General features: G+C 36.5%; 1 protein-coding gene across 3 annotated transcripts in view; it reads left to right on the top strand.

Annotated features, from left to right (window-relative positions):
• The window catches only part of KLHL12 (kelch like family member 12), a 59,143-nt gene that overhangs the window by 6,883 nt on the left and 27,405 nt on the right, over positions 1–24,855 (top strand). For all 3 annotated transcript variants that reach the window (XM_077157431.1, XM_077157433.1, XM_077157432.1), the window contains exons 2-5: positions 3,242–3,481; positions 8,601–8,754; positions 9,889–10,106; positions 23,563–23,712. In XM_077157431.1, the coding sequence (XP_077013546.1) occupies positions 3,242–3,481; positions 8,601–8,754; positions 9,889–10,106; positions 23,563–23,712 (762 nt within the window). The remainder of the gene's footprint in view (positions 1–3,241; positions 3,482–8,600; positions 8,755–9,888; positions 10,107–23,562; positions 23,713–24,855) is intronic.

The following is a 24,855-nucleotide window of genomic DNA, read 5'->3' as shown; positions in this document are numbered from 1 at the left end:
ATGCAAATGTTCTAAGAAATGATCATGATGATGAATATGCAACTATGTGATGATATTGTGAATTACTGATTATATATGTAGAACGGAATGAACATGTCTTAAGAATGTTTGTGTCTCTTTCTTGTAATGTATTTTTTTAATTAATAAAAAAGAAATCAGGACTTCCGGAGAAGATGGCGGCTTAGTAAGACGCGCGGGTCTTAGCTCCTCCTCCAGAAAAGCAACTAAAGAAACAGAAACAATACGAAACAGCTCCCGGAGCCACAACAGAGACCAAAAAGACAGCGTACCCCATTCTGGAACGGCTGAAGGGGCAGGGAGAATCCGCTGCGGTGAGATATCCAAGGGGCGCGCGTTTTCCCGGCCGGGGCGGCTGGCGACTGGGGTCCCCTCCACGCACGTGGCTCCCCGGTCTGACTGGGAACGTTGGATAGTGGGGCCCTCCCGCCACGCTTGGCGTCTCGGGCCAGCTGGGCAATTTGGACCGGAGTCCCCCAAGCCACGGCTGCCGGCGATCCACCCCCTCCACGCGCGGTTTCCCGGGCTGACTGCAAGATTCGGACTGGCCAGTTAAAGGAGCCACAGCATCTTTTACTGGTGGGCCCCGCAGACAGACGAGCGCCACGAGTGCCACCTACCGGGCAGGAAAAGAAAAACAGCCCAGAGATTTCACAGAAAAACCTTTCAACCAGCCGGGTCCCACACCCAGGGAAATCTGATCAAATGCCCAGACACCAGCAGAAAATAATGGATGACGCTCGGAAAATTAAAGATATGGCCCAGTCAAAGGAACAAACCAATAGTTCAAATGAGATACAGGAGCTGAGACAACTAATGCTGAATATACGAACAGAAATGGAAAACTTCTTCAAAAACCAAATCAATAAATTGAGGGAGGACATGAAGAAGACATGGGCTGAACAAAAAGAAGAAATAGAAAATCTGAAAAAACAAATCACAGAACTTATGGGAGTGAAGGACAAAGAAGAAAAAATGGAAAAAACAATGGATACCTACAATGGTAGCTCTAAAGAGACAGAAGCTACAATTAGTGAACTGGAGGATGGAACATCTGAATTCCAAAAAGAAACAGAAACTATAGGGAAAAGAATGGGAAAACTTGAGCAGGGGATCAGGGAACTGAATGACAATATGAAGCGCACAAATATACGTGTTGTGGGTGTCCCAGAAGGAGAAGAGAAGGGAAAAGGAGGAGAAAAACTAATGGAAGAAATTATCACTGAAAATTTCCCAACTCTTATGAAAGACCTAAATTTACAGATCCAAGAAGTGCAGCGCACCCCAAAGAGAATAGACCCAAATAGGCGTTCTCCAAGACACTTACTAGTTAGAATGTCAGAGGTCAAAGAGAAAGAGAGGATCTTGAAAGCAGCAAGAGAAAAACAATCCGTCACATACAAGGGAAACCCAATAAGACTATGTGTAGATTTCTCAGCAGAAACCATGGAAGCTAGAAGACAGTGGGATGATATATTTAAATTACTAAAAGAGAAAAACTGCCAACCAAGGCTCCTATATCCAGCAAAATTGTCCTTCAAAAATGAAGGAGAAATTAAAACATTTATAGACAAAAAGTCACTGAGAGAATTTGTGACCAAGAGACCAGCTCTGCAAGAAATACTAAAGGGAGCACTAGAGTCAGATACGAAAAGACAGAAGAGAGAGGTATGGAGTAAAGTGTAGAAAGAAGGAAAATCAGATATGATATATATAATACAGAAGCCAAAATGGTAGAGGAAAATATTATCCAAACAGTAATAACACTAAAAGGTAATGGACTGAATTTCCCAATCAAAAGACATAGAATGGCAGAATGGATTACGACCCAGCAATACCACTACTAGGTATCTACTCAAAGGACTTAAGGGCAAAGACACAGACGGACATTTGCACACCAGTGTTTATAGCAGCATTATCTACAATTGCAAAGAGATGGAAACAGCCAAAGTGTCCATCAACAGACGAGTGGCTAAACAAACTGTGGCGTATACCTACGATGGAATATTATGCAGCTTTAAGACAGACTAAACTTATGAAGCATGTAATAACATGGATGGACCTAGAGAACATTATGCTGAGTGAGTCTAGCCAAAAACTAAAGGACAAATACTGTATGGTCCCACTGATGTGAACCGACATTCGAGAATCAGCTTGGAATATATCATTGGTAACAGAGACCAGCAGGAGTTAGAAACAGGGTAAGATAACGGGTAATTGGAGCTGAAGGGATACAGACTGTGCAACAGGACTAGATACAAAAACTCAAAAATGGACAGCACAATAATACCTAAGTGTAATGTAACTATGTTGGAACACTGAATGAAGCTGCACCTGAAATATGGTTTTTTGTTTGTTTGTTTGTTTGTTTGTATCTTCTGTTTTTGTTTTTTTTCTTTTTCCTTTTTATATATATATATATTTTATTAGTATTATTATTTTAATTCTCTTCTCTATATTAACATTCTATATCTTTTTCTGCTGTTTTGCTAGTTCTTTTCCTAAATCGATGCAAATGTACTAAGAAATGATGATCATACATCTATGTGATGATACTAAGAATTACTGAGTGCATGTGTAGAATGGAATGATTTCTAAATGTTGTGTTACTTTCTTTTCTTTTTTTTGATTAATTAAAAAAAATTTTTAAAGTTGGATAAAAAAATAAAAGCACATAGTAGATTCAGGAAAAATAAATAATAGAGGAAAAAAATGTTAAAATAAATTCAGTTTGAAATACTAGCGATCAATGAAAGGGAGGGATAAGGAATATGGTATGTAAAAATTCTTTTTCTTTTTCTGTTTTTATTTTATTTTTCTGTTGCCTTTTTATTTCTTTTTCTGAATTGATGCAAATGTTCTCAGAGATTATCATGATGATGAATATGCAACTATGTGATGATATTGTGAATTACTGATTATATATGTAGAATGGAATGAGCATATATTACGGATGTTTGTGTTTCTTTCTTGTAATTTCTTTTTAATTAATAAAAAATTATTAAAAAAAAAAAAAAAAAAGAAATCAGGAGAAGAGGGGATCACTTTTACTTGGGTAGTTAACAGCTAGATTGTGGTGGTAATGCCAGGAGGAAGAGTACTCTCTACTCATAGATGTTTATGCCTGGGGAATCCTCTAATTTCCTGAATTTTTAATGCTAATAGTATATGTTCAGTTCCATCCAGTCCTTCAAATATACTCATTGGTGTTTTTCTCTTTTAGTTTCAGGACACAAGGATTCCTTTTCCCCTTTCTCCGTATTGCTTGATGGGAGGCATTATGGCCCCCAAAGACATAATGACAAATACTCATGCTAAATCCATCCTCAATTCAATGAACTCCCTCAGGAAGAGCAATACCCTCTGTGATGTGACATTGAGAGTAGAGCAGAAAGACTTCCCTGCTCATCGGATTGTGCTGGCTGCCTGTAGTGATTACTTCTGTGCCATGTTCACTAGTGAAGTAAGTAGTAAATTATCTCCTCACAAACCAGATTGACACATACAACCTTGTAATTGTCTCTTTTTGCTGAATACAATAGAAGTTTGATATAATAGTGAATTTCAATAGTGTGGGAGTCAAATGGGGAAGCTCTGGATACAGTCTGCCACTTAACTTGATTGTGCCATAATTTCCTCATCTCTAAAATTGGGATCACGTGAAAACATAGGGTTATTGTGAAGACTATAAGAGAAATTATATATAAAGTACTTAAAACAATGTCTAGCATTGTAGTAAAACACTCAAATATTAGCTATTGGTTTTCCTAATTTTTTTTAAATTTGCTTTTCTGTTTTTCTACTTCTGATGTTTCATATTTTAAAAGGAATGTACCCAAGGGGGATGGAGGGAGGGAAAAAAGAAGAGTGAGATTCCATCCTTATTTTCCATGTCTTAACAGGAGGTGTAGGAAATCATATCCATCCTACCAATACAGCTTTTAGGGTAGTGTTAAATGAGATATAATGATTGAATGTACAGGTATAGAGGTTGTACCTTGGGAAAGGTACTGGCTCTGGAGTGTAAGCATCTAACAAAAGGAATTAGAGAAAGGTTGACTTGACAAGAAAAAAGGTACTGCTCACAAAGCATTAAGAAAGTCTTTTTCATCATTGCTTGGCAAAAAATGTAATGTAGAATAAGGCTGCTGAATATATTTACAATATATTCAGGTCCTCTTAGAGAGTTGAACAAAGGAACACTTTTCTGTTTTTCAAGATCCCGAGTCCTGGTTTTACAAAGAGATTTAAATAAATTATCTTGATAAGCTGAGTGGTGGGTACAGGTGTTCATTGTATCATTCATCTATACTTATATAAATACATATATAAAATAAGTACATATGTATATGTGTGTATATACATATATATATATATATACCTGACATATTTCATTGTCATAACACATTACAAAATTTATTAGCAAAAAAAAAATTTATTAGCCATCAATATTTTCTTTAATTATTCCCATCACCTTAGATGTTGCTGCTCAATCTGAATAGGAAAGGTAGGACTAGCTAGGTACTGTGCTAGATGATTGTTATGCCTATCGCACTCACTCTAGGTGTGGATGTTACCATCTCATTTTACCAAGGAAAGAGCAGTTTTAGATATTGAATGATTTGCCCAAAGTCACATGGCTTGTAGAGGTAGGATTTAATTCTTAATTTTCTGACTCAGAAGGCCTAACAGTTTTTAAGTTCTGTGCTGCCTCAGCTTTTAAGTATAGATTTTTATATTCTATAATCTTATTTGAAAACCAAAATAGTTTGTTTGTGATGCTATCAGCCACTGCTCAATAATATGGCTGGTAGGAAAAACAGAAACCTAACAGGTCATTCCAGCTAATCCAGGCTAATTTTAAAGTGATCTTGTGTAATATAACATTACAGATCCATATCCTATACTGTCCTCCGCAGTGTCTGCCCAAGAGCATCAGAAGCAGTTGACATTTAACTGGGTTAGAAGAATGTTGCCCAGCAACTGCTGAGTATGAAATACTCATGAACTAGGACTGCTTCCGACTACTCATGTATTGCATGTCCTTTTCTTCCACTTGAAGGAAATTAGTCAGTTTTCACCATTTTTCTACACATTTAAAAATTAGTATGGAGGTCCATATGGTAATTCTTTTTTCTCATCAGCAATCATTTTATCATAACTCTTTAAAAACTGACAAGTGACTGTGATTGTGAAAACCTTGTGTCTGATGTTCCTTTTATCTACAGTATGGACAGATGAGTAAAATATATATATAAAAAATATACAAATAATAGGGGGAACAAAGGTTAAAATAAATTGAGTAGATGGGAATACTAGTGGTCAACAAGTGGAAACTCATGGTATGTATGAGTTTTTTCTTTTTTAATTTCTTTTTCTGGAGTGATACAAATGTTAAAAAAAATGATCATGGTGATGAATACACAACTATTAGATAATATTATGAGCCATTGATTGTATATTGTATATGTATGGAATGTTTGTATGTTTGTATGTTGTTTTATTAATAATAATAATAATAATAATAATAACCTGCATGAGGCAAGAAACTGCCAGATGGCTTGGTCTTTATTTTTAAGAGTGATCGGTTTAATGGAGAGAGTCCAGAGACATGGATTCTAGGTCCAGCTGTCTCTCAGTTCTGTGTGAAACAGGTACCCATCTAACCTCACTGGGTTGATCTGTAAAATAAAATGGTTGAAGTAGATGGTTTACGGTTCTTGTCCAGCCCTGAGATAACTCCTCAAATGTGATCCAGTGAGAGATCACAGGGCTGAAGCAAAAGAATCTCGGTTTCAACTGTCTCTTCCTAGTTAAATGACCTTGGTCAAGTCATATAATTTCTTTGAACCTTTAATCTTTTATCTAAATGGCTATAATATCACATCTAACTACTATATCAAGTTGCTGTGAAAATCAAATAAAATAATAGTAAATGAGAAGCAATTTGAAAATTGTTCTTACTTATTACATAGTACAGCCATTTGCAGATTTAAACATTTGACTGATGGAAGTAGTTTATTTATTGAATGGGAAACTTCTAGGAAAAATATAATCTTATATTTCAGTATCATTAGTAATGGATGTATTTAATGTGATAGGACAGTAATTGTTTATAAATACTTGTACTGTGTTGAATGTTAATAAAATGTAGTATGTTTTTCCAAAATAATAAAATAAGCTATTAACTTTTTTTAATTGAGATGAAATTTATATAACATAAAATTAGCATTTTAACACGAACAATTCAGTGTTATTTAGTGCATTCACAATGTTGTGCATTGTGGGTACCTCTATCTCCAAAACATAATTCTATCAATTAAGAATTCCTCAATTCCCACCCCTACCCCTAGCCTTGGTAACCTGTATTTTGATTTCTAACTATGAATTTGCATAGTCTAATTATTTCCCATAAATGAGATCATACAATATTTATCCTTTTGTATCTGATTTTTTTCACTTTACATAATGTCTTCAAGGTTCATTCGTGTTATAGCCTGTGTCAAGTTCTTCATTCCTTTTTATGGCTGCATACTATTTCATTGTATGGGTATATCACAATTTGTTTATCCTTTCATCCTCTGATAGACATTTGAGTCCTTTTGTCTATTGTGGACAATGCTGCTATGACATGTTTGTTTGAGTTCCAGTTTTCAATTCTTTGGGATATGTACCTAGAGTGGAATTGCTGGGTCATGTACTAGTTCTTTTAACTATTCTGAGGAATTTCCAAACTCTTCCATAGCAGCAGGACCATTTTGCATTCCCACTAACAACATGTAATTCCTATTTCTCTGCATTCTCCCCAACACTTATTTTCCATTTTTTAAATTATAACCATCCTTGTGGTTATGAAGTATGGTAACTCATTGTGGTTTTGATTTGCATTTCCCTAATGATTTATGATGTTAACATCTTTTCATGGGCTTTTTGGGTCATTTTTATGTCTTTGGATAAATGTCTATTCAAGTCTTTTGCCCTTTTTTTTTTTTTTTTGGTATGCTGTATGTTGGCGTCACATTTCATTCTTTTTCCATGTGAGTATCCCGTTATTGCAGCACCATTTGTTGAATTTTTGTTTGTTGCCTTGTTTCTTTTGCTTTTGGAAAGTACATGGGCTGGGAATCGAACCCAGGTCTCCTGCATGGCAAGTGAGAATTCTACCACTGAACTACTCTTGCACACACACCCCCCAATTTTTAATTGGATGGTTCATCTTTTTGTTACTGAGTTGTAGGAGTTCTTTACATATTCTCAATACTAGATCCTAGTTACTTATTTCAATGTTGAGGATTAATTTAGTTATTGATTTTGGTGAAGAATGCTTTTTGATTATTACTCTGGGCTGCTGCAGAAATCAAAGGTGATACATCCATTTAGTTCATAGTAGAAGTGCACTGAAGTTTTGTTAATAGCAGGGATTTTGTAATTAAATATACAATTACAGTAAGACATAGGACTTCATAACTTAGGTTTTGACCTTGAAAATGCACCAGGGATAATTCAATTTTCAGAATGGATTTTATTGCTTATTTTTGTTGATAGCAAAAGTTTGAAAAATATGTAATTCTAAAACATATACTATTAGTTGAGTAACTATGCCATGTTTACACAATAGTATACTCTTTACCTATAAGAAATAATATGTATTCTCTCATCAACTGTAATAAAATACCATATTAATGCTAAATATTAACAATGGGAAAGTATATGGAAGTTAATGGAAACTGTATTTTTTTCAAAATTTTTCTGTAAACCTATGGCCTCTGTAATAAAAAAGAAAAATAATGAATACAAAAAAAAAATAGTAAGGATTTCGAAACTAAAGTTTAGATCTAGTAAAATTTTTATAAGGTAATCAGTTTTTATATTACAGTCCTGTAAAATTGAAATTTCCACCCTTACCTAAATGATTCTCTACAATTATCTGACCTCAGCAATACTTAAAACTGCAAGAATATATTATAAATTAAACATATCCCTGAACAATTCCATATTCCCCAAATAGAGTCAACCCAATATTTTTAAAAAGCATCGAACAGTGCAGTTATAGTCAGCGTTATAGCAGAAGACTCCTTCAGACGACCTGCATGTTCCTTTAAATCATTATTATTAAATGTAGTCTCATGACAGATGAGGGGACTGAGTGAATATTCCTGAAGGGTCAGAGGTGTAACTCACAGAGGGTCTTCTACAAGCATGAAATTTCTTTGAGATTTTATATTTTATCTTAAAAGCTCATGGACCGTAGTGGTATGTTAATGGAACTTTTGCATTCTATTCTATAATGCATCTACCTTTGTTTTAATGTGAAAGCAGTGGTTGCTCACTGGTAAAATTAATACTCCAATAAGCTGTCACCCCACTGTGTACTCCTGGAGTATAGTTAACCACTCCCTTACCTGAAAAGCTAAAAATATGTGCCATACTTTCTTTATCCAAATCAATCAAAAGATACCGTAATTTTTTCTAGGATGTATAGTCAGTGAATATTAATGCTCCTTCAAGCTCTTGGATGTGAGATTATGCCTTTATCTTTTGGATTTCTGACCTCAATTATTTCATACCCTCTGAATTTTCAGCTTTCAGAAAAGGGGAAACCATATGTTGATATCCAAGGTTTAACTGCCTCTACCATGGAAATCCTGTTGGACTTTGTGTACACAGAAACAGTGCATGTGACAGTGGAGAATGTACAAGAACTGCTCCCTGCAGCCTGTTTGCTTCAGCTGAAAGGTATAGTCAATAGAAATTGCTATTGTTCATTCCAAAGTAGCTCTCTAAAATTAATAAGGTAAACTTAATCATGAAAATCATGGAAACAGACTCTGGGCTTGCTGTTTTCTGCCCCTGACTATCTCTTTGAGTAATAAAAGATAGGATGTCATTGCATATGTAAGGGAACTTCCAAATGTGAGAATTTAGCTCTTCACAAGAGCACATTTATATCAGTTGTGTCTTCTAAAAGATGGAGTGTGGGCAGATAATAGTATATGGATTTCTCTTACATATACATCGTCCTGGAAGGAAACACAAGAAATTGATACTATTCATTGCCTACAGGAAAGGGAGCTAGGTGGTTGGTGGAATAAGTGGGGCTAAGAGGACTTTCATGGTAAATCCTTTTGTATCTTTTAAATTTTCGACCATGCACATTGTCTATTCAAAAAAAAAAAAAGATTAGAAGTGATGCTCAACAATAAGTCTAGGAGTGCACGGGTGGTTCAATGATAGAATGCTCGCCTTTCATGCAGGAGAGACCCGGGTTCAATTCCTGGACGGTGCATCCAAAAAAACAAAGAGTCTCTAGTTTTCACAGGATTACAGATAGTCTCTCCCTTCCAGTTCCCAATGTCTGCTAGTTTTATTTCCATTAGTTTCAGTTTTTATATACACATGATAGAAACATTTTTAGCTTTTAATATGATTGAAACAGTGTGAAACTATTACATTAGTGCACAGTTATGAAATTAAGTTTATATTCTAAACTTTTTGATTAGAAAAATATGAGATGTTATTATTGCCTATTTTCCTTCGTGGAGCCTTTTGATAAGTTTTGATGTGGAGTGGAAATTTGGTACATTATGCTGAATCAGTCATTAATTATTTAGCTTGATTTCCAAGAGTTTCATAGGCATTTTTGTTTAATTTTACCAGTGTCCCTGAAAGCAATTAACCTCACTGTACTCATTTTAAAGATGAAACAGAAATAGAATTTTAATTTCTTAAGCACAGAATTTCTAATCTGATTCTTAGGTGTTGAACAGGCTTCCTCTGATACTATATAAAGAAGATTTTGAGATCCGGGAATAAGACCATTTGAACACCTAGCGAGTATCCTGAAATATTCACTGTCTGCATTTGTCCTAGGTGTGAAGCAAGCCTGCTGTGAGTTCTTAGAAAGTCAGTTGGACCCGTCTAATTGCCTGGGTATTAGAGATTTCGCTGAAACTCACAATTGTGTTGATCTGATGCAAGCAGCTGAAGTTTTTAGCCAGAAGCATTTTCCTGAAGTGGTACAACATGAAGAATTCATTCTTCTAAGTCAAGGAGAGGTGGAAAAGCTAATCAAGTGTGATGAAATTCAGGTACAGATTTGACTTGGTGGTATGGTTTGTGAAAGACTGGGCCATTACAAAATTTGCAAAGAAAGGTGGAGTTTTCTACAGAAGGGCTTTTTCTTTTTTCCTTTTTTCCCCCTCCTGTAGCAGGGCTTCTTAACCAAGTTCCAAGTGTTTCCAAGATTTTCATGAGCTCCCTGAAATTACATGCTGAATTTATTTGCATATTTACAACAAGGGAATTTGCTGCTTTCCTTAATTATCCTAGTAGTTGAGAATCACTGTTAAACAGTGTGAAGCATAAGCTGAAATTGGAAGTGAAATTAGATTTCTGTAGCGCACTTCTGTTACTCAATCACTCATTTTACAAACACTTATTGAGTGTATCTACTATGTAATAATCAATATGCCAAGTACTAGAAATCCATAAGTGAGAAACACACAGTTCCTAAAATCAGGGAATTCTCAGTATAGTAGTAAACGCAGACATATAAACAAAAAGAATAGTATTATAATAGAGTATAATGAGTATAATAGGAATAGAGTATAATGAGTGTAATCTCCCTATGCAAAGTAGGGAGATTAAACAGAAGAAAGAAAAATGAAGTTTTGCTCCAGAATGGATCGAAAAGGAAGAGACAGGTAGTTGGAGGTAAGGGTCTGCCGTGAGCAGATGCCAGATAGTAAGTGTCTTGTGAGAGAGAGTCTGGGTGATAGAAGGACGGGCCATCTGGACTGGATTTTAAAGGAGTACTACTTTACCTAGCAGAGGGTTAACTACCTATAACCAAGCAACCCTGTAGTGACTTAGCCCAGCATTAAGAATCTTAGTTATTCCAAATGAATGTTCCTGACTTCCGGAGAAGATGGCAGCTTAGTAAGGTGTGCGCGTCTTAGTTCCTCCTCCAGAACAACTACTAAATAATTAGAAAAAGTACAGAACAGCTCCCAGAGCCACGACAGAGACCGGACACACAGTGTACCCCAGTCTGGACCGGCTGGACCGGCTGCGAGACTCCGCTGTGGTGAGGTCCCCGAGCGGCACGCGCTTTCCCAGGCCGCGGCGGCTGGCGACTGGCGCCCCTCCCTCCCTCCTTTCCGGTTCGACTGAGAGACTCGGAGAGGCGAGTTCCCCAAGCCACAGCGGCCGGCGGCCAGCGCCCCTCCCTCACAGGTGGCTTCCCAGGCCGCCTGGGAGCCTCAGATCAGCGGTTCCCCAAGCTGCGGCGGCCAGCACCCCCTCCCCCACAGGCGACTTCCCGGAGGGAAAGGAAAGAGTCTCCAACAGTAGTAGAGACTGAGTCCAACCTAACACCAATAGTGGCATTAATGAACAACTTCTGACTACTAAAAATAGGCCCTCAGCTCAGGCGAAACTGATCAAGGCAGAAGTCGCCTATTGGGCTAACTGAAAAAGAGGAAAGGGGGCGAAACAGAGCCTTCTGCGGCTGTTTCTACGGAGGCTTGGTTGCCTCTGGGCTCAGCGCTGGGATTACACAGGTTGCAACTGCCCCGAATGCAGAAACGGGCTGCTTTCAGTGCTCTCTACCACCTGAACCTTCCCCATGGGAGGGGTGAAACACAACTCAGGTGGAATCCCCTCTCAAGGAATTCAGATCCCAGGACTTCAGAATTTGAAGCCATTAAAACCAGCCTACAACCTTTCCTCTGTCTCCACCACACACCCAGCAGCGAGAGTCTTCCAAAGTTAAAGGAACCACAACATCTTTTGCTGGTGGGACCCGCAGACAGACAAGCACCACATACTGGGCAGGATAAGAAAAACAGAGCCCAGAGACTTCACAGGAAAGTCTTTCAACCTGCTGGGTCCCACACTCAGGGAAATTTGATTAAATGCCCAGACGCCAGCAAAAAATAACAAATCACACCAGGAAAATTGAAGATATGGCCCAGTCAAAGGAACAAACCAATAGCTCAAATGAGATACAGGAGCTGAGACAACTAATTCTGAATATACGAACAGAAATGGAAAACCTCTTCAAAAACCAAATCAATAAATTGAGGGAGGACATGAAGAAGGCAAGGAATGAACAAAAAGAAGAAATGGAAAATCTGAAAAAACAAATCACAGAACTTATGGGAATGAAAGATACAGTAAAAGAGATGAAAAAAACAATGGAAACCTACAATGGTAGATTTCAAGAGACAGAGGTTAGGATTAGTGAACTGGAGGATGGAACATCTGAAATCCAAAAAGAAACAGAAACTATAGGGAAAAGAATGGAAAAATTTGAGCAGGGACTCAGGGAATTGAATGATAATATGAAGTGCACAAATATACCTGTTGTGGGTGTCCCAGAAGGAGAAGAGAAGGGAAAAGGAGGAGAAAAAATAATGGAAGAAATTATCACTGAAAATTTCCCAACTCTTATGAAAGACCTAAAATTACAGATCCAAGAAGTGCAGCACACCCCAAAGAGAATAGATCCACATAGACGTTTTCCAAGACACTTACTAGTTAGAATGTCAGAGGTCAAAGAGAAAGAGAGGATCTTGAAAGCAGCAAGAGAAAAACAATCCATCACATACAAGGGAAACCCAATAAGACTATGTGTAGATTTCTCAGCAGAAACCATGGAAGCAAGAAGAGAGTGGGATGATATATTTAAATTAGTAAAAGAGAAAAACTGCCAACCAAGACTTCTATATCCAGCAAAATTGTCCTTCAAAACTGAGGGAGAAATTAAGACATTTTCAGGCAAAAAGTCACTGAGAGAATTTGTGACCAAGAGACCAGCTCTGCAAGAAATACTAAATGGAGCACTATAGACAGATACGAAAAGACAGAAGAGAGAGGTGTGGAGAAGAGTGTAGAAAGAAGGAAAATTAGATATGATATATAAAATACAAAAGGCAAAATGGTAGAGGAAAGTACTACCCAAACAGTAATAACACTAAGTGTTAATGGACTGAACTCCCCAATCAAAAGACATAGACTGGCAGAATGGATTAAAAACAGGATCCTTCTATATGCTGTCTACAGGAAACACATCTTAGACCCAAAGATAAACACAGGTTGAAAGTGAAAGGTTGGGAAAAGATATTTCATGCAAAGAACAACCAGAAAAGAGCAGGAGTAGCTATGCTAATATCCAACAAATTAGACTTCAAATGTAAAACAGTTTAAAGAGACAAAGAAGGATACTATCTACTAATAAAAGGAACAATTAAACAAGAAGACATAACAATCAGAAATATTTACACACCGAATCAGAGTGCCCCAAAATACGTGAGAAATACACTGCAGTTACTGAAAAGGGGAATAGACACATCTACCATAATAGTTGGAGACTTCAGTTCTCCACTCTCATCAATGGACAGAACATCTAGACAGAGGATCAATAAAGAAACAGAGAATTTGAATATTACAATAAATAAGCTACACTTAACAGACATTTATAGGACATTACAGCCCACAACAGCAGGATACACCTTTTTCTCAAGTGCTCATGGATCATTCTCAAAGATAGACCATATGCTGGGTCACCAAGCAAGTCTCAACAAGTTTAAAAAGATTGAAATCATACACAACACTTTCTCAGATCATAAAGGAATGAAGTTGGAAATCAATAATAGGCAGAGTGCCAGAAAATTCACAAATACGTGGAGGCTCAACAACACACTCTTAAACAACCAGTGGGTCAAGGAAGAAATTACAAGAGAAATTAGTAAATATCTCGAGGCGAATGAAAATGAAAGCACAACATATCAAAACTTATGGGATGCAGCAAAGGCAGTGCTAAGAGGGAAATTTATTGCCCTAAATGCCTATATCAGAAAAGAAGAAAGGGCAAAAATTCGGGAATTAACTGTCCACTTGGAAGAACTGGAGAAAGAACAGCAAACTAACCCCAAAGCAAGCAAAAGGAAAGAAATAACAAAGATTAGAGCAGAAATAAATGAAATTGAGAACATGAAAACAATAGAGAAAATCAGAAAAAACAGAAGTTGGTTCTATGAGAAAATCAACAAGATTGATGGGCCCTTAGCAAGATTGACAAAAAGAAGAAGAGAGAGGACGCAAATAAATAAGATCAGAAATGGAAGAGGAGACATAACCACTGACCTCACAGAAATAAAGGCGGTAATAACAGGATACTATGAACAACTTTCCGCTAATAAATACAACAGTGTAGATGAAATGGACAAGTTCCTAGAAAGGCATGAACAACCAACTTTGACTCAAGAAGAAATAGATGACCTCAACAAACCAATCACAAGTAAAGAAATTGAATCAGTCACTAAAAAGCTTCCCAAAAAGAAAAGTTCAGGACTAGACGGCTTCACATGTGAATTCTACCAAACATTCCAGAAAGAATTAGTACCAACTCTGCTCAAACTCTTCAAAAAAATTGAAGTGGAGGGAAAGCTACCTAATTCATTCTATGAAGCCAACATCACCCTCATACCAAAACCAGGCAAAGATATTACAAAAAAAGAAAACTGCAGACCAATCTCTCTAATGAATATAGATGCAAAAATCCTCAACAAAATCCTAGCAAATCGAATCCAGCAAAACATTAAAAGAATTATACATCATGACCAAGTAGGATTCATCCCAGGTATGCAAGGATGGTTCAACATAAGAAAATCAATTAATGTAATACACCAAATCAACAAATCAAAGCATAAAAATCACAGGATCATCTCAATTGATGCAGAGAAGGCATTTGACAAGATTCAACATCCTTTCCTTTGAAAACACTTCAAAGGATAGGAATACTAGGGAACTTCCTTAAAATGATAGAGGGAATATATGAAAAACCCACAGCTAATATCGTCCTCAATGGGGAAAAATTGAAAACTTTCCCCCTAAGATCAGGAACAAGACAAGGATGTCCATTATCACCACTATTACTCAACATCGTGTTGGAGGTTCTAGCCAGAGCAATTAGACAAGAAAAAGAAATACAAGGCATCAAAATTGGAAAGGAAGAAGTAAAACTATCACTGTTTGCAGACGATTTGATACTATATGTCGAAAAGCCGGAAAAATCCACAACAAAACTACTAGAGCTAATAAATGAGTACAGCAAAGTAGCAGGTTACAAGATCAACATTAAAAAATCTGTAGTGTTTCTATACACTAGCAATGAACAAGCTGAGGGGGAAATCAAGAAACGAATTCCATTTACAATTGCAACTAAAAGAATAAAATACGTAGGAATAAATTTAACTAAAGAGACAAAAGTCCTATAGAAAGAAAACTACAAAAAACTGTTAAAAGAAATCACAGAAGACCTAAATAGATGGAAGGGCATACCGTATTCATGGATTGGAAGACTAAATATAGTTAAGATGTCAATTCTACCTAAATTGATTTACAGATTCAATGCAATACCAATCAAAATCCCAACAACTTATTTTTCAGAAATAGAAAAACCAATAAGCAAATTTATCTGGAAGGGCAGGGCGCCCCAAATTGCTAAAAGTATCTTGAGGAAAAAAACGAAGCTGGAGATCTCACGCTGCCTGACTTTAAGGCATATTATGAAGCCACAGTTGTCAAAACAGCATGGTACTGGCATAAAGATAGATATATCGACCAATGGAATTGAATAGAGTGCTCAGATATAGACCCTCTCATCTATGGACATTTGATCTTTGATAAGGCAGTCAAGCCAACTCACCTGGGACAGAACAGTCTCCTCAATAAATGGTGCCTAGAGAACTGGATATCCATATGCAAAAGAATGAAAGAGGACCCGTATCTCACACCCTATACAAAAGTTAACTCAAAATGGATCAAAGATCTAAACATCAGGTCTAAGACCATAAAACAGTTAGAGGAAAATGTAGGGAGATATCTTATGAAACTTACAATTGGAGGCGGTTTTATGGACCTTAAACCTAAAGCAAGAGCACTGAAGAGAGAAATAAATAAATGGGAGCTCCTCAAAATTAAACACTTTTGTGCATCAAAGAACTTCATCAAGAAAGTAGAAAGACAGCCTACACAATGGGAGACAATATTTGGAAAAACATGTCAGATAAAGGTCTAGTATCCAGAATTTATAAAGAGATTGTTCATCTCAACAACAAAAAGACAGCCAACCCAATTACAAAATGGGAAAAAGACTTGAACAGACGCCTCTCAGAAGAGGAAATACAAATGGCCAAAAGGCACATGAAGAGATGCTCAATGTCCCTGGCCATTAGAGAAATGCAAATCAAAACCACAATGAGATATCATCTCGCACCCACCAGAATGGCCATTATCAACAAAACAGAAAATGACAAGTGCTGGAGAGGATGTGGAGAAAGAGGCACACTTATCCACTGTTGGTGGGAATGTCAAATGGTGCAACCACTGTGGAAGGCAGTTTGGCGGTTCCTCAAAAAGCTGAATATAGAATTGCCATACGACCCAGCAATACCATTGCTAGGTATCTACTCAAAGGACTTAAGGGCAAAGACACAAATGGACATTTGCACACCAATGTTTATAGCAGCATTATTTACAATTGCAAAGAGATGGAAACAGCCAAAATGTCCATCAACAGACAAGTGGCTAAACAAACTGTGGTATATACATACGATGGAATATTGTGCAGCTTTAAGACAGAATAAACTTATGAAGCATGTAATAACATGGATGGACCTAGAGAACATGATGCTGAATGAGACTAGCCAAAAACTAAAGGACAAATACTGTATGGTCCCACTGATGTGAACCGACATTAGAGAATAAACTTGGAATATGTCATTAGTAACAGAAACCATCAGGAGTTAGAAATAGGGTAAGATAATGGGTAATTGGAGCTGAAGGGATACAGACTGTGCAACAGGACTGAATACAAAAACTCAAAAATGGACAGCACAACACTACCTAAGTGCAGTGTAATTATGTTAAAACACTGAATGAAGCTGCATCTGAGCTATAGTTTTTTTTGTTTTTTTTAATATTTTTTGTATTTTTTATTTTTATTTTTTCTCTATATTATCATTTTATTTCTTTTTCTGTTGTCTTGCTATTTCTTTTTCTAAATCGATGCAAATATACTAAGAAATGATGATCATACATCTATGTGATGATATTAAGAATTACTGATTGCATATGTAGAATGGAATGATTTCTAAATGTTGTGTTAGTTATTTTATTTTTAATTAATTAAAAAAAGAATTACTGATTTTATATGTAGAATGGAATGATTTCTAAATGTTGTGTTAGTTAATTTTTTTTTAATTAATAAAAAAAAAAGAATCTTAGTTATTCCAAATTCTAAATCATAATACCAGCAGTTTAGCAGAGATTTGATTGCATCTAGATCTGTAGTTTGGCTGAGAATTGGAGTGAGAAGTTCCATATAGGACTATATCTTTAAAACCTGTGGTATTAATTTCTAGTGACCCAATTTTTAATTTAGTTAGTAGCATCTAGAAAACACCTAGTAGAGCCAAGCAGTATGGTTTTATTTCCCCCAGTAAGGTTAAATTCAGTTTTCTCAAAAGGCTAAGAATTCTCCTATCTAATAATTATCTCTCCCTCTACCTCCTTCCCCCTACTTAGGTAATGATAAAAAATGGGTCTTCAATAAGTGGATTCCTAGAAGTTTGTGGTACTTCTTCAGGTATATCTCAATTCCAAGATATATTGGGAACAAAATTTGATTAATATTCTGTCTTCTACAAAGAATTGCTATTTAAAGAAATCCTATAAATTTACTTTTTTTTGTAAACCAAATTATTTGTTTTATAAAAATTAGGATTTTTATGTAATGTAATAATAGGTCTAAAATATATTTCTTAGGAAATTTTAGCCACCTTTCCTTTACAACTTTCCCTAATGACTTTTCTGAGGGAAAATGGTTGAGGTACATCAGTGACATTGTTTCAACTAAAGAATTATTTTCCAGTTTCACGTGGTGTTTTATATCAACCCAAAGAAGTTGCTGTTATGAATTCTGCTGAGCCGAGTATTTGCTAAAGTCTTTGTTTTCACCCTCTGAGTGGAGAACTTTATATCCTTTCATTGAAATGCCAGGCATAGCCAAAGTATACATTCTTCAGACTTGGAAACTTGTGATTCATTAGAATATCTTAATTTTTTTTTTTTACTTCTCCATGTATTGGAAAGTATAGTGAATAAAATGGGCCTACAAAGTTGAAGTTCACTGCACATAAAAATAAAATAGCTAATACTCAGAATTTACTGTTGGTTAATTTATCAAATATTTATTGAGCACTTACTATGTGCCCGGAACTGTTCAGGTTCTGGGGATACAGTTATGCACAAAACAGACCAAAATCCCTGTTCCCTGGAGCTTACATACTAATGTTACCATTCCTGATATTTTATAGAGATTATCTTATTTAATTCTCACAATTATCTTATTTTTCAGAGAAGGGAAAAGACTTGGAGGTTAAGCACTGTACCACTGATAGTAAATAGTAGAGCCAGATCCAGGCAGTCTGGCTCCAGGCCTGCCTATTCCCTTGGACTAGTCACCTTGTCAGTTTCTTTCTGATTGGCCAAGTGAGGAAGCAGTCATAGAAGTAATTTATTTTGGAACAGTATAGACTTTGGAATAAAACTAGATGGAAAACTAAAAAAGAAAAAAAACCCTAAGAACTCTTTTATGTAGTTTTCTTAAATGTCTGTCAAGACCGACCTTTGCCTTTTTTTCTGAAAAGACAAGAAATGACACACTTTTTTCAGTTCTCTATTCCAGCCAGTTCTATATTCCAGCCAAAAATAGCAACCAGATGTGACATTGCATTGCTAACTAAAGCTTCGTCTTATTATTTAAAACAGTAGTATTTAAAGCTATGGAAAGTAGTACAACATATTGGTTGAAATAACATGGACTTTAGAGTCAGTCTAAAAGAGGAGTTTGAATCTTGGCTGTTATGACATTGGATAAATTACCTAGCAACTACTCTTCAGTTTCCTCTCCTACAAAATATAGATAATATTAGTATTTAAGGGTTCTTTTGAGCATTAAATAAGAATGCCATTGCCCAATACATAAGAGAGTTCCCCATGAAAATTTATTATGTAGAAAATTTCTCTTTTTATTCAAAATAAGGAATTATTGTTAAAGTTTATTTTTCCTCCCAGTTTAGCTGTTCCTCTGTAATTTCAATTTATTCTGGCTTCAGTAAGTTCAGGGATCTCTGTTTATGATTGAGAAGCCCCATTTTGTAACTGATGCATCTAATTTAAATCTAGTAAGTCTGAGAGTCTAGCATGTGGCTGCTTAAAACTATCAGATCATCATTATTGTCTTTATGTTAAAGAAAATCATGGACACTCTTTGTATTTTCTCCTGCATCAAATCCATTCATAGGGCTCGATTAGTTTGACCTCCCAAATATTCCTCTAGTGCATCTAATTCTCCCTATCATCACTGCCATATCTGTACTCTGAGCTCCATCAGCTTTTGTCTGGTATACCAGAGCCACCTCCTAACTGGCCTCCCAGCTCTTCGTCTTCCCAAATTATTCTACCCGGAGCAGCCAGTATAGTCTTTACAGAACATTAATATGATAATGTCACTACTTTGCTTGAAAACTTTTAACCATTTCTAGTTGTTCTGGACTTAGTAAACCTCAGTCTTCTAATGCCCTCTGTGAACTGGTCCTTGCTTACCTCTCTTGCGTTGTCTTTATCATCTCCCTCCTTCATTCATTCTACTATACTAGCCCTCCATTATTTCCTTAAGTTGACACTTCTTTTTTGCCCTAGGATAGTGCTGTCCAATAAAACATTCTATAGTTAGAAATGACCTATATCTATGCTGTCCAGTTCATTTTCCATTAGCTGCATATGGCTGTTGAATACTTTAAATGTGGCTAGCACAACTGAGAAACTGGATTTTTTATTTTAATTTTTAATTTATTTAAATGTAAATAGCCGTGTGTGGCTAGTGGCTACTGTGGTGAAAACACAGCTCCAAGGTCTTTGCATGTACCTTTTTGTCTGCCTTGGAGTAATCTCTTACCCTAGTTAACTGCTACTCATCCATCCAATTTAAATTTAATGTTTCTTCAGGGAGGCTCTTCCCTGACCCATCAATCTAAATTAGAAATCTCCGGTTTTCTGTCTTATAACCCCTGTATGTTTCCTGTATACAGTATATAATGGCAAAGTGGGTTATTTATTTTTCCAACTTAACAATTATCTCCCCTTTTGACCATTAAGAGCAGGGATCATATATGATTTCTTCCCTATTGTTCTGGTTTGCTAGCTGCTGGAATGCAGTATACCAGAAAAAGAACAGCTTTTAAAGGAGGGAATTTAATAAGTTGCTTATTTTACAGTTCTAAAGCCGAGAAAATGTCCAAATTAAGCACCAACAAGAGGTTACCTTCATCCAAGAAAGGCCGTTGAAGTTCAGGGTCTCTCTCTGTCTGGAAAGGCACATGGCAAACATGGCAATGTCTTCTAGCTTCCTCTCCATGCCTCTTGCTTCTTGAAGCTCCCCCAGGGCCATTCTCCTTCATCTCCAAAGGTCACCGGCTGGTGGACTCTAGTTCTTGTTTCTCTACTGTTCTTGTCATTCTCGTCATCCTGTCATGGCTCTGTTCTCTTGGAATCCCATAATTCTGAGGCTTCTCCAAACAAGGATTCCAGTAAACTAATCAAGACCCATTTCCCTCTATTCAAAAGTTAATACCCATGGGTGCATTTGGGGGGGGGGGGGGGGGTTCAGTGGTAAAATGCGTTCCATGCGGGAGACCCAGGTTCAATTCCCAGACTATGCATCCAAGTATATATATATATATATATATATAAGTTAACACCCACAATTGGGTGGGTCACATCTCCATGGAGATAATCTAATCAAATTTCCAATATACAGTATTGGATAGGAAGTAAAGGAAACAGTTGCTCACACAAGATTGATTAGGATTAAAACATGGTTTTTCTAGAGGCACACTTGTCCACTGTTGGTGGGAATGTCAAATGGTACAACCACTGCGGAAGGCAGTTTGGCGGTTCCTTAGGAAGCTAAGTATAGAATTGCCATATGACCCAGCAATACCGTTGCTAGGTATCTACTCAGAAGACATGAGGGCAAGGACACAAATGGACATCTGCACACCATTGTTTATAGCAGCATTATTTACAATTGCCAAAAGAAGGAAACAGCCAAAATGTCCATCAACAGACAAGTGGCTAAACAAGCTGGAGTATGTACCTACAATGGAACATTATGCAGCTGTAAGAAAGAATAAAGTTATGAAGTATGTAACAACATGGGTGGACCTTGAGGATATTATGCTGAGTGATATTAGCCAAAAACAAAAGGACAGATACTGTATGGTCTCAGTGATATGAACCGACATTAATGAATGAACTTGGAGAATTTCAGTTGGTAACAGAGACAATCAGGAGATAGAAATAGGGTAATTGGAGCTAAAGGGATATCGTTTCTACAACAGGACTGATTGTAAAAATTCAGAAATGGATAGCACAATTCTGCCTAACTGTAATACAGTAATGCTAGACTACTGAATGAAGCTGAACGTGAGGATGATAGAGGGAGGAGTCCTGGGGGGCACAAATGAAATCAGAAGGAAAGATAGACAATAAAGACTGAGATAGTATAACCTAGGAATGCCTAGAATGTATGATAGTGACTAAATGTACAGATTTATAAAGGTTTTTGTATGAGGAAGAACAAAGGAATGTCAGTATTGCAGGGTGTTGAAAATAGATGGTAATTAATATTTTAAAACTTTAACTTATATGTGGGACTAAAGCAAAAAATTATTTGGTACAAAATTTATATTTTGACTAGTGCATTTCCTAATATAACTTATGTGGATAGCTTAATTGAACACCATAATACTTGGTGTATTATGTAGGGCATGAGATTTTGTAGGTTTGTCCAGAGTGATGCCCTTATAAATCCCAGAGTGATTTGAACAGTGAATAAAAAAGTATTTGCAAAGTCCCCTTGGAGGAACGGTGAGAAAGGGGGAAAATTCATCTTCCCCAAGTGGAGAATTCTAGATATTCTCACAAGCAGTGGGGACAACCAAAGCAATAGGCTGAGTCCCCAATCTTGGGGTTTGTTCATATGAAACTTAACTCCAAAAAGGATAAGCTAAGCCTACTTAAAAATAGACCTAAGAGTCACCCCCAAGAGAACCTCTTTTGTTGCTCAGATGTGGCCTCTCTCTCTCTCAGCCAACATAACAAGCAAACTCACTGCCCTCCCCCTCTCTGCGTGGGACATGACTCCCGGGGGTGTGGACCTTCCTGGCAACATGGGACAGAAATCCTAGAATGAGCTGGAATTCAGCATCAAGGGATTGAAAAAACCTTCTCGACCAAAAGGGGGAAGAGTGAAATGAGACAAAATAAGGTGTCAATGGCTGAGAAATTCCAGAGGCAAGAGATTATCCTGGAGGTTATTATTATGTATTAAATAAATATCACCTGTTTAGTTAAGGTGTAATGGAGAGTCTGGAGGGAACTGCCTGAAAATGTAGAGCTGTGCTCCTATAGCCATGTTTCTTGAATATGACTGTGTAATGATACAGCTTTTACAATGTGACTGTGTGCTTGTGAAAACTTTGTGTCTGATGCTCCTTTTATCTACCTTATCGAGAGACGAGTAAAACATATGGATTAAAAATAAACAAATAATAAGGGGAACAAATGCTAAAATAAATTTAGTAGATTGAAATACTAGGATCAATGCAAGGCAGGGGTAAGGGGTATGATATGTATGAATTTTTTTTCTGTTTTCTTTTTATTTCTTTTTGTAAATTGATGCAGATGTTCTAAGAAATGGTCATAATGATGAATATACAACTATGTGATTAAAAAAGAATGTCCATATTGTGTGTTGATTGGTTTTATTAATAAAAATTAAAAAATAAAAACAAACAAAAAGAATGTTTGTGTTTGTATGCGGTTATGTTTCAAAAAGAAAAAAAACATGGCTTTCTAGGGTACATAAATCCTTTTAAGCTGGTACACCTATCATATAGATCATCGTAAATAGGTCTATATTTGAGATATATGGTAGTTGCTCAAATGATACTAGACAATGCTTTAAAAACTGCAGCATTCCATATATTGATGTAAGTGAATCTCATGCTTCTCATGCTTATGTGGAGGAAATCAAGGCTGGACAGAATTAGACCACATTTATGAATAAAAGTTATTCCAATTTTGATTAGGACTACAGATTCCCCACCTAAAGTTTCAGAAATAACCAGAAAACTGTCCAGAATGGGAAAAATTCTGAAGTGAAGTCCAATCTTTGACTTTGATGGGCTATCTTAGGAACTATTTGTACCCAAGTTGACTGTAATTCTTTTCCTGGTCTGAGTTAGCTGTGTCCGAAAAGATCATTTTCTCTAGAGCCTAGCTATTTCTAGAAGTAAATGATGATGGAAGAGATTGGGGTACTGTAAAGGAGAAAGATAGCTTGGTTTCTTTTTAAGAATGTGAGCTAATTTAAAAAACTTATATCCCTGATGTATAATTATACATTTACAGGTGGATTCTGAAGAACCAGTCTTTGAGGCTGTCATCAATTGGGTGAAGCACGCCAAAAAGGAGCGAGAAGAATCCTTGCCTGACCTGCTCCAGTATGTCCGAATGCCCCTGCTGACCCCTAGGTACATCACAGATGTAATAGACGCTGAGGTAAGGCATGTAGGACGCAAATGATCCAACACCTTGAAAATCTCTTGTAGCTCAGTATTGTGTATTCAAAATTGATTATTTTAATGTAAGCACAGAGTTTCCTGGTTAGTCTCTCCATGAGTGCAAGAGAGGATTGTACTTGGTGGTTCCTAGGCATATTTCTAGGAGAAATTAATTGCTTGACGAGCCAGGCTTCTGAAGCAGATGAAAATCTACAGCTTAATTTTTTTTTTTTAACATACTGCTAAGTATTTTACGTAACTAGTATCAGATAATAAACTTTATCCCCTTCTGTATTAAACATAAATTGCCTCAAATTGCCTTGAAAAACAAGACAAAAATGCTTGCTCAGCAAGCCTCTTTATTTTTTACCTTGGGTAAAATCAGTGTGAAGGCTTTTTGATACATTTTAATATTAACTTTGGTTATATCATTTTGATTTATTTATAAAAGTGTTTCTCCAACATAAATTGGTGGTGGTACATTTTCATGATTTTTTACCTTGTAAACCACCTAGGGCCATACATTGCAGTTACACTGATTTATAACATGTAGATAAGGTCCATGGCAGTGAATGAATTCCTCCTGCTAGCCCAGCCCCAGGTCTCTTTGTGAGTTAACTGTAAACTCAGTTTTCAGTTGTTCACATTAGAAAAGTTGCGGACTGGTTAGTGTCACAGCTCACTCTTTTTCTCCTGTTTGTAATTTCTTCCTTACAACCCATCTACATACACCTTATTCCAGTTCTTTACATAGTGGTTAGGACTGCAGACTCTAGAGCCAGTCTCTTGAGTTTTGAATTCCAAATTCATCACTTATTATGTGAACCTTAGGTAGTTGCCTAATTTGTTTGTGCTTCAGCTTTCATATCTGTAAAATGAAGATAATAATAGTACCTATCTCACAGGCTATTGTTAGTATTAAATAGGTTAATATATAAAACTTTTTAAACTTCATCTATAGGTATTTGCTACTATTATTGTTTATTTTTCTGCCCCATTCATACTGAAAATTTATTGGGTCAGGTAAATAGGTGGTATGTGATTAGAGCTTATATTCATCAGGGTCGTAACAGGAAGAAGATGGCATACTCAAACTGGGATAATTTGAAGAAGGTTTGCTTATAAAGGAACTGTTTACAAG

This window comes from Tamandua tetradactyla, chromosome 4 (assembly GCF_023851605.1).
Source record: "Tamandua tetradactyla isolate mTamTet1 chromosome 4, mTamTet1.pri, whole genome shotgun sequence".
In the NCBI taxonomy this organism is placed as follows: domain Eukaryota; kingdom Metazoa; phylum Chordata; class Mammalia; order Pilosa; family Myrmecophagidae; genus Tamandua; species Tamandua tetradactyla.
This window is presented reverse-complemented; position numbering and strand designations above follow the sequence as displayed.